Source organism: Hydra viridissima, unplaced genomic scaffold (assembly GCF_058129835.1).
Source record: "Hydra viridissima isolate aposymbiotic clone 2 unplaced genomic scaffold, HvirCarnegie_v1 scaffold_11, whole genome shotgun sequence".
Lineage (NCBI taxonomy): Eukaryota > Metazoa > Cnidaria > Hydrozoa > Anthoathecata > Hydridae > Hydra > Hydra viridissima.
Window position 1 is genome coordinate 415755 of NW_028324310.1, and position 11361 is coordinate 427115.

General features: G+C 27.9%; 1 protein-coding gene across 2 annotated transcripts; it reads right to left on the reverse strand.

Annotated features, from left to right (window-relative positions):
- Positions 1-288: 288 nt before the first annotated feature.
- On the reverse strand, positions 289-10417 carry LOC145191103 (very long-chain specific acyl-CoA dehydrogenase, mitochondrial-like). Of its 2 annotated transcripts, none has more exons than XM_090067728.1 (26): positions 10002-10417; positions 9728-9794; positions 8008-8080; positions 7415-7479; positions 7195-7287; positions 6740-6781; positions 6341-6409; positions 6055-6120; positions 5753-5818; positions 5430-5497; positions 5049-5094; positions 4872-4957; positions 4732-4780; positions 4566-4611; positions 4297-4400; positions 4071-4175; positions 3780-3866; positions 3266-3328; positions 2827-2928; positions 2618-2715; positions 1533-1605; positions 1338-1410; positions 969-1041; positions 764-839; positions 495-633; positions 289-338 (listed from the first exon to the last, which is right to left on the reverse strand). In XM_090067728.1, the coding sequence occupies exons 1-25, from the start codon at positions 10055-10057 to the stop codon at positions 496-498; spliced, it is 1884 nt and encodes a 627-aa protein (XP_089923854.1). In that variant the 5' UTR covers positions 10058-10417; the 3' UTR covers positions 289-338; position 495. The 2 variants fall into 2 exon arrangements, with proteins under 2 accessions (XP_089923854.1, XP_089923855.1); XM_090067729.1 differs by having other exon boundaries at positions 9728-9791; positions 10002-10161.
- Positions 10418-11361: the final 944 nt, after the last annotated feature.

Here is an 11361-nt window from a genome sequence, read left to right on the forward strand (position 1 = left end):
TTTTGTTACGTTTATGAACGGTTGTAACTGATATTTTAAATTTATATTTTTTTTAAGCAGCAATTTAATAGCAGGTGGATACAATGGTTTATTAGTCAACGCAGCAACGCAGCAACGCTTTAGTGGCCAGCACATTTAACTTGGAGTTGAATTCGAAGTTTAATGCTATTAGATTAACAATGGGATTGTTTGATTAACAACGGAATCGATCATTAACAATTGAATTTATAATAAATAATCAATGGAGTAAAAACAGCTTTTAAAACAAACGTAGAAAAAACCCACAAGTATTTGACAACAATTATCAAAAATACAAACTGTGAGCACGACGAACTAATCTATAACAAAATTACAATTTAAGTTAAAACTAAAATATAAGAACGTAAAAAAAACAACAACAAACAAACAATAGTTATATTTACAAGTAGAATTTTCTAAACAGGTCATGGAGAATAAAAAAACAGGTCATGGAGAATAAAAAAACTGTTTCTTGCCTTACAAGCCCAGAGGATGCTGTGTATAAACGCCCATACTTTTAGCAATTTCGGAAGCAACGTTAGACTTCAGTTTATCGTTCTCCAAATATTTTCCAGAAAGACAAGAGTCGAGATTGCGCTGCACACGACTATATGCCTTTAATGCAACGTACAAATATTAATTGTATATATGTTATTACACAGATTTCCATAAAGTAAGGAACCAAAAATACTATGTTCGGATTAATCTCATAGTTAATACATAATAGTTATCAAACAAAAATTACTTCGGAACAGAAAATAGAGGATAACAGAACTTCCTGTTTTGCGTTTGGAACAAAATTGATCAGCGATTTCGATGTCCTTAATAAAGAGTCAAAAATAGAACGTTGATGTATATGAAAAAATAGTTGATAGAATATTTATGAAAATAGTTAAATCTATAATAATTTACTACTGATCGAAAATATCTGTAGTGTTGTTGGAACTTACCTAGATAAAACACAAATCATGCCGAAAATATCAATTGCAGCATCAGCTAGTCGGTAACAGATCATTTGTTGATCTAGAATCGACAAATTTTAAAATCAACCTGTTGATATGATAAACGCAGAGTTTTTTTTTTTATCGTGATTTTAACTAGATTAGCATCAAGATTATCACTTTAGAGTGCAAGACAGCAATTAACTAAATCAGACGTTAATTATGACGAGCGTAATCAATACCACTTTGGTTGTAATCATCATCGTTAAAATCATTACTATCTTATTCAGTATACCACACTAAGCTTTTTCACTAAGCTACATATCTCAGCTATGCAAACATTTTCCACCTGATTTAAAGAACTATGAGTAAACTTACTAACAATATCTTTTTTGTATTTAATGAGCAGTTTTTCTGATGTAACACCAAATGCTTCAACAGCTTTTGATGCCTATAAAAATTTTTTTGAAAACAAGAGTTTCCGAAGATTAATTTATAGATTCAAAAACCATGTCACCAAATAAAAACACACACACACAAAGGTCAATTATTTATCAGGGAAAGGTTGCTCACCAAGTCTGCATGGTGCTTAAGATCCAAATGAACACTTGATGAGAAATCAGGCCCGGCACTTAATCCAGCAGCTCTGAAAAAGAACTATATAGCTAACTACACTGTGATTAAAAAATTAAAAAAATGCAAAGATGTCATTAGCTGTTATCGCCTAATAAAACTTATTCAGAATTTGATGTTTGTTTTTAACTGAGAGCCTCCAGTTTTTTAAAAATTTGAAATGAAATGTGTCTCAGGAACCTTAATTTCTAATTCCTGTGACTGTGTTACTATCTTTTTTTTGCAAGGTGAGTTATTTTTTCTTTAACTATAAATAGCTTTTCTTAATTAACCATTACTCCTTTTGATGTACGTATCATCACAACAACTTTTGATGTACGTATCATCACAACAACTTTTGATGTATGTATCATCACAACAACTTTTGATGTACATATCACCACAACAACTTTTGATGTACGTATCATCACAACAACTTTTGATGTACATATCACCACAACAACTTTTGATGTACATATCATCACAACAACTTTTGATGTACGTATCATCACAACAACTTTTGATGTACATATCATCACAACAACTTTTGTTACACAGCGTTTAATTACAACGACTTTGTTAAACTACAACATTCCTGTAAAGTTTTAAGATCCAATGCCTTTGAAACTTCATTCAGATTTCTCACCTGACAATATTACAATGTAACTCTCCTTACATTCCACACAAGAGAGCAATCACTGATAAACACTTCAGATGCTCCATTTTATGGTTCATTCTTGTTGTCGTTACACATTTGCATTTGTAATAATTTAATACTTTGGTTTCCTGCTTTAGATTTTCCGAAATTTTCTTCAAAGTAAAAAACAAAATTTAATTTTTTTTTTTTTTTTTTTTTAAAAACTGAGAGGATGCCAGACCAAAACCAACATCAAACTTTAAATCAGTGTTATCTACATAGTAAGAAAAATTTTCTTTGCATTTTTAAATCATTTGTTCCATTACAAAATTGTTTTTAAGTTTAAATCATTTATTAGATTAATAATCTAGAAACACATAAAAAAAACAAAAAAATTAGTTAAACCCACCGCTTTGAGCGGAGAATGGCTTGCTGTAAGACTACTCCCATATTAGCTAACGGGTTTCTCATTGTGCTTTGTAAATCTTTTAAATATTTGCCTGCTCCCTGATAAAAAAAAAAAGGTTACAATTTTTATTTATTCCAACTATTTTCAATTTTAATTGCAGTAAATATTACCAAACTACATTTTTCTAAGGAATTTTTATTATAAATAACCTGCAATCCAGTCAAAGCAACAAAAAGACGTAGAATGTCATTGGTTCCTTCAAATATACGAAAGATACGAAGATCTCTCATTACTCTTTCAGTACCAGTGCCCTAAAAAAAATAATCACTTTGATTTACAGTCTTTCACTTTTTGTGACTATTTACTAGAGAAAAAACTCCATCAGCGAGTTCCTAATGATTACAACAAGAAATGTTTAGAAATTTTTCTCTTTTTAAAAAAATAAAATTATCAGTACACTTTTCACTGAATCATGCTATTGTTTATGGATCATCTGAATCATGCTATTGTTTATGGATCATTTTTTTACAAATGCACCTGTTTATTAGGTTTATCGATAACAGCTTTGCACAACATTGAAATAAAAATGCAAAACAACTATGAGAAATACAAACTTGCAACAACAACAAAAAAAAAAGGATAGCATACTTTCATGTAACCCATGCCACCAAGAATTTGTATAGTTTCATCTGCAACTTCCCATGCTGATTCCTGGTCAAATAAAACATAAATAGCAAACTGAGCCTCAAACCCTTGAAAAATTTACATAAAAAAAAAACGTTTGTGCATTGCTGATGCTCTTTGAAAAACCATCTCTGTAAAATTTTTAAAATGATTTTTGTATTATTTTTATTAAACACCATTTGAATGGTACCAAAAAAAAAGGTTTCCTGAGCTCTTACTGTATTACTTTTACTCTGTTGATATTTCAAATATAATATCCACTTCCCAAATCGTAACTCATAGATAATTATAATGTTTATGGGTCATTTTCTTACAAATATAACTGTTATATCGCTGTGGTAGACCTTTTGATTACAGCCATACAATAAAACCTCTCCTATTTCCTAGATGGATAATGCCTTAACTTTAATTTGTGATGACAACTGTAAATAAACATGCTTTAGCTGTTACAATTTCAATTCAGTAAAATAATACATACCGAAGCATAAATTTTGCTTATGGCAGCCTCGAGTTGAAAATCTTTAAATCCTTTATCCATTATGCCACACACCATGTATGCCATGCTCTGTTAAAAAATGCAAAATCAAAACATGTTAAAAAAAAGAAAACTGTTTTGTAGAACAACAAATTTTTTGTGATGTTAGAGGTAAAAAATGTAATGATCATATCAACACAATGAATAAAAATGAATAATGCCAATGTAAGATACTTGACCAGACTCTTTCTTAATTTTTAAAAACAATATTAAAATTATGTTTCAAAAATTTACTTCTGTAACATATTGTCTAACTGCCATGCGGGCAATCTTCTCTTGAATTACACCGTAGCTGATAATTTTTTCTCCAAACTGAGTTCTATTTGATGCAAATGTTACCTAGGTATTAGCAAAGAATATTTTCAATCAAAAGACAGTTTCTAAAACATTTCTTACTTCAAGTAAAAAAAAACATTAAACAAAATGAATAGGTCTTGAGTAAATAAATTAAATTACTCACAGCTTGAGAAATCAAACTTTTCTGTGTTCCTGAGAGGGCAGCAGCCATGCCAAAACGACCATTGTTTAAAATATTCATTGCAACTTTAAATCCATTTCCCACACCTAATCTCATAAAATACAAAAGTAAGAAAACACAGAAAATAGTTATAAAATTTCTTTCCAAAAAATATCAAACTTTTTTACACTTTTTACTTTTATTTCACAGTTCAGTGATTCCACAGAAAATACCATTTTTTCACTTTTTGAGATTTGAAACATTTTACATACCTCCCAAAACATTTTCAACTGGTATCTTTACATCCTCAAAGTAAACCTGAAAAGACAACGGTAAAACAACTTTATAGTGTTTAGAAAAAGAAAAAAAATGCATGGACTCACATACTGAGCTGTGCCAGAAAAGCACTAATACTTGTTTAATATACAACAGACATACCTCAGCAGTATTTGAACATTTGATACCCATCTTCTTCTCTGGAGGACCACTTTAAAAAAAAAAAAAATCTATGTAAAATTCAGATCAAACTCTTTATCAAAAAGACATAAAAGTTTTTTATTGCAAATGAAGATAAACACCTTGTTACACCACCAAATGATCTTTCAACAATAAATGCAGTGATTTTATTTTTCACCTCTCCAGAATTTTCATCTTTCACAGGTGTCTTCACAATAAAAATAATAAGAATAACTAAACATTTTAAAACGTTTTTATTAACTCTCTGCATTTTACTATACAAATACTCAAACTCAAACCTGGGCAAACACTGTAAATATCTCTGCTACCCCACCATTACTTATCCTATTAAAAAAAAAATAGCCAAATGGTAAAAAAATTACACAAAAAAATACTTTCCGTTACCACAAATCTGTGTTTTGTACAGAACTTTGAGAATTTCAAGATAATTCAAAAAATTTGTTTACATGTAAATAAAAAAACTGTATTTTACAGCTGTTTTCAACATTCTCCTAATTTTAATTCCATTATACCAATCAGCAGTCAAGAATCTCAATTTCATTAGAATTTTCACAAGATACACAAAAATAACAATAATACACAACAGAATGCACAACAACAACAACATAACAACAACATAGCAACAACAACAACATAACAACTAATTAACTGAAGCTCACCACAACTTCCCTCCGTTCATAATCCAATACTTTCCGTCAGGACTAAGTTTAGCATTGGTGCGAATTGACTATAAGAATACTTGAATTGCAAGTACCGAATATAAGTTGATACAAATTTTAATGATACAAAATGTTGATACTTAACATTGGTACGCACGCAAGATTTAGAAATTATGATAAAGCATCTTGCAGCAAACTATCAATTAAATTTTTTTAACTGGTTAGTAGAAACTTTAGAAGTAAAAAATAGAAACTGAACACATAAAGAAAAAAAATTTACACATTTAGTAAAATAAAACTTGAAACAAAGCTTTACTACTCACAGCAGCATCTGAGCCACTACTAGGTTCTGTGAGACAAAAAGCAGCAAGTTTTTCTCCTGACGCCAACTAAATCATTAATCACAAAAAAAAAACATGCATGAACAACTTCATTAAAAATTCACCCCATCTTTAAATTTAAACAGCAAAAAAATTTCTTTCCTTTCTTTTTTTCCCTTTTTTTAAAAAATAAAAAAATAAAAATGAAATATATTATCAAATTATAAATTAAAAAAAAAGGGGACAGAAGGTTTTTCAACTACTATAAAACAAAAAAAAACAAAAACAAAAACAAATATTTTTACACAAGGCAAATATTTCTTTTTTTGTTCTTCTGTACCAGACAGAAGAATTCCCTTGAAACCGATTGACTGAAAGAAGTGAAACAAAAACATTTAATGTTTATAAAGTTTAAAATTTAATTAAAAAAAAAATTAATTTTACAAATAAAAATTAAATCAAGCTTAAAAATAATAATTTAAAAATTCATAAAGTTTATTAAACATAGCTAGCAAAATCATGGCTGACAAGACTTTATTTCCACTACTTTAGAAAAAAAGAAGATGATTGAACAACACTGCATTACAATACCTGATGTGCACCAAGAGCTATTCCAACCCCTAGATCATATTTCCCAACAATTTCTACCATTCGTGCATACTAAAAAACAATAATAATAATAGTAATAATAATAATAATAATAATAATAATAATAATAATAATAATAATAATAATAATAATAATAATAATAATAATAATAATAATAATAATAAAAAGAAAAAAAAAAACATTTTGATTTTGAAAAACAAAACAATTTGTTGAAAAATTCTATAGAAATAGAAACTTGATTAAAAGATGAAAATTTTGGAAAATCTCTAAAACATGCAACACATGCTTGCTAAGTTAAAAAAAAAAAAAGTCATTTTATAAATTTATTTGTTGTGGTAGTAAATTAAAATATATCGCTTTATTAACGAAAAGTATCTCTACCTGTGTATTAGTTAATCCCACACCATTAAACTCTGATGGCACCTAGAAAATTTAAACCAGAAATAATATTTTTTCACAACAAACACCTCAAAAGAATTGAATAAATCTTTCTATTTTTCAAAGTAAATAAAATCCAAAGTCAGTTTTTACAAACAAATTGTGTTGCCCATTTCTTGAAAGCAAAACAAAATTTATTAAGAGCATCTTTTATATACTAATTTAACTCAACTTTTATTGTTTATTGATATTTCTTAATAACCTATAAACAAGTCAGCAACAGTATGAAGCCTGTGGGAGCAAATCAAGTATGTGCTGTTAATCATCGATTATTCAAAGTAGAGCCTTTATAATGACATAATGTGCTTTTTAGCATTTTAATTCTCCTAAACATTATTGATATCAAATGCTTTATGATCAAAACACCATGATTTAAACTTAAGCTTTTACAAACGAACCTGTAGACCAAAAGCACCAAGTTCCTTCAATCCTTTTAATGTAGCTGGTTCAATTGCTTCATTAGCATCATTTGTAAAAGGGTTATTTACTTCCTAAAGTATAAAACTATAACTTGGTTTTAAAAATAAAAATAAAAAGAAGTCAGAAAAAATCTTTTGCAAAACATTTCTGCAATCAAGTAGAATAAATTAAATTATTCATGCATTTAATTTTACTTACAGACATAAACTTTTCTACAGGTTCAATTAGTTCTCCTACAACATTTTTCTGGTCTGAACTCAACACTATGTAAAGAAAAATACTTATTATGTAATACTTTTTATTTCACAGATTAAGTTTCAATGAATACTTTAGAAAATTAAAGATTTAAAAAAAAAAAAACAGTTTCAACACAAAAGATATTGTAAATTGCTGCAAAAAGAAAAGTTTAGAGTCAATATCAATAGCAATATTTATATGCATAAGTGCAGAATGTGATTTAAATATAGATATGGAATTCAGCTTTAAAAAGTGACCAGGAAACATTATGATAATAATGCAGAAGCACTACATATATATATATATATATATATATATATATATATATATATATATATATATATATATATATATATATATATATATATATATATATATATATATATATATATATATATATATATATATATGTATGTATGTAATGCTTCTGCATTATTATCATGTTTCTTATCATGTTGTGCGTGTGTGTGTGTATAAACACAGACACACACACAACACGATAAGAATTCAAAAACGGAAGAATTAAAAGATCTATTTTACAAAATATAACAAACCTTCAGGGAAAGGAAAAACTTGCTTGATGTTTGCGGATCCCATAAAGATTCCCATTACAAATGACTTTTCATCCTGAAACAATCTAACAAAATATAATATTGACATAATATACAAATAGACAAAGTAAGATAATAATTTGATACACAATATTGATAGCAACAAATACACACACACACACACACACACACACACACACACACACACACACACACACACACACACACACACACACACACACACACACACACACACACACACACACAACAGAACAACAGTGTTTTTTATTTAAAAAAGAAAAACTGTACAGCGGAAATTTTCATATTCATGAAAGCTGTTTAGTAATCTAAAGAAGTTTTATGACTATAAAAATACAGATACAATATTTTTAAATGAAAAACATAATAATCTTATAACTTGAGACTTTAGTGGATATTTAGCAGGGACTTAATTTCAGTGCTAATTTAACTAAAAAATAATTCCTAAAATTTAAAAACAAAGAGAAAATAAAAATCTAATTGACAACAGGTTACCTAAGAATAAATAATTAATACAGGATATTTTCCCTTTTTGAGTAAAACTTGAAACCTAAAACTTCTGTGTTAGTTTTACCCCCTGCACCTTGTTTATCCAATCTACAAATTGTACAAACTAGCAAATTTAGAGGTCAAAAAAGACACTTACTTTTTAAAATCTACTCAAAATCAGAAATTATATTCTAAAAACTTGCTAAACAAGATAAATGAATTTCATGTTTTTGTAGGAAAAGACTTTAAAATCCATCATTTTTACATGCAATCGCTTATTTACTCCATCTAGTCCATTTGAAAATGATAATACTAAACTAATATATAATCACTAACAAAATGTGCATGCCTGTAAAACAACCTTAATTAGCATTAATTAACTTGATTTAATTAAAGGTTGGTAAATTATTGTGGCAAATATAATTCTCCACAAAATATAGTTCATTATGTTTTTATAATTTTATCAAAATTATTCAAAAATGTCCTCAAAACAGGAGACATGAAGTAAGAGAGTTTATGAATTATTAATTTATGAAAATATTTCCAATGGCAAGAAATTCATGTTTAACTACTGACCATTTATCTGGAGTCTCTGGTGTCCACAAATCTGGACATCAGAAGTGGTCAGTAGTGAAAATAATGAAAAAGTAGTATATTAAACATCTAACAAGTATTATGCTAACCAAAAGAAAAAAATGCTTGACCATAATCAAGCCATTCAAAAATTTAATTATACATTTTCAAAAAGGGACAGAACTAACCAATCATCAATTTAGTAATAATATAATAACTTTCTGCCAGCATATATAAAAACTTTCTGCCTGCATTTTTTCACAAAAGCTTATAACCTGTCAAGCATTTTTGAATGCTTTCCAACCAATATTTTTTAGGCTATTCTGAAAAATTTTATGCAAACAACAATTAAGAAAAAAAAATCTGAATTAACTTTGCAATAAGATAAAATTGTGTCACAAGAAAATTGATTTTGACCTCATAAAAAGATATTACATTCTTGAAATCAGAAAAAATGATGGTATTAAAAAAGATAGAGTTTTAATATAAAAAAAACTCCATGAGAACCTATTAAGTTTTTGCTTTTGGCTAAAAAAAAAAAAAAAAAAAAAAAAAAAAGGAATTATGCTTTTTTCAATTCCTGAAACTAGAAAATGTCTTTTATTACCCAAACAAGTTATACCTTCTCTGGACTATAAGAAGAAGCATAGCGTACAAAAGATACTTGTATACTTGATTGCTGTTTACTACTAAATAAAAATTCATATTATATATCCTGTCAGGTAATTAGTGGATCCCACACAGATACTTTAGCAAATTTTTTCAAATTATTTAACAAACAGCTATGAAAGCTTAACTTACAAGGTTACAAAAGAAAAAAGTATGTTGAACAACAACATAGATATTACATATACAAAAAACAAATTAGGTTGTTTAAATGAAATAATTACACCTACCTAAAAGATTTCAATGCTGCTCCACATTTTTTGCCATATCTTGTTGTTCGAATCATCTTACTTTATAAATATAGATAGAATTGGTGTTTAAAGCTGAAGTGTATTTAATTATCTTTAGTTAACTGAAGTAAATAAATCAAGTATTTTTGTGGCTATAACAACACAAACCTATTACTTTGGGTATCAACTCTATCGAGTAATTTTTAAAGTAACTTTATGTTATAATATGATTGGTATAGGCAGGTGTTAAAAAAATATTAGCATAAAAAGCTTTCTTTTTTTCATTTAGCATTTGAATATAAACTTGTTCTAAAGCTGTGCTTTTAGTATATTTTATGCTTATAGGCTGTCTTCTTTTTTCATAAGTTAAAAAAAGAAAGCAGTATTCGTTTTATGTTGAAAGAAAAGTTCAAAGTTCGGAATTGTTTCCGTTTGTATTTATGAAACTGAACTTTGATCTTCAACAGAAAGTCATACCTCCAAAACACCCGCCCAAACAAAATTAACTTTATTTAGGCGGAGACCACTGATCTCTATAATAGTGGCGGAGACTCAGAAACATTCAAAATGGGGTAAGTTTAGTCTCTCTAGATTGACTTGGCGGATTGTAAATAATCTTTTTAACCGTATGCCTGCCTACTAAACATGCATATGTCCCAACTCAACATGCATATGTCCTAACACAACTGCCTACTAAACATGCATATGTCCTAACTCAATTTGCAAAATTAAAACATAAATAAACCTAATAATAAATACATTTAGAGTATTTTATGATAAATATATAAGTTTTTGACAACAAGACGAGTTCAGTCTTCCACGAGTTTCCTATAACTGGATAATTTTTTTATTACATTTAAGAATCAATAAAATCAATCAGCATCACAACTGATACTTTATACCTGTTATTGCCTAAACATATTTTTTTAAACGTCATTGTTAAAAATACCATCATCAACCGGAACTTCGTTTCTACCGGAATAAATTTGTTCTTAAAAATGTCATTGTTATTACCTCCAGCATCTTCTTTCAGTAATAAACACTATATTTAAAATTTATCCGAACTTTAAACTTTCTGGAAACCAAATTAGAACTTACAACTACGTAGTTGTTGATAATTAAGTACTTAATTATCTTTACTTTGATAACTCTATTAAATCGGAACATCTAACGTGGTATAAATATAAATGTAAACTACCGATCAACTCGTAATATAAAAAAGAGTGTTTGAGAAATTTAATGTAAAATGCAGAATACTTCTATCACTTTTAAATCACTTTGCCGAATAATTTCATAAAAGTAAATTTTCCAAACCGGATATGTCTATAACTAGTTCACCATTTTAAGGTAAAAATTAATT

Coding starts and splice junctions, on each gene's coding strand:
- LOC145191103 (XM_090067728.1), bottom strand. CDS start 10,057: ATGATTCGAACAACAAGATATGGCAAAAAATGTGGAGCAGCATTGAAA. Junction 7,480..8,007: donor AGTTTTTCCTTTCCCTGAAG/GTTTGTTATATT, acceptor TTCTTTACATAG/TGTTGAGTTCAGACCAGAAA. Junction 4,781..4,871: donor TCATTTGGTGGTGTAACAAG/GTGTTTATCTTC, acceptor TTTTTTTTAAAG/TGGTCCTCCAGAGAAGAAGA.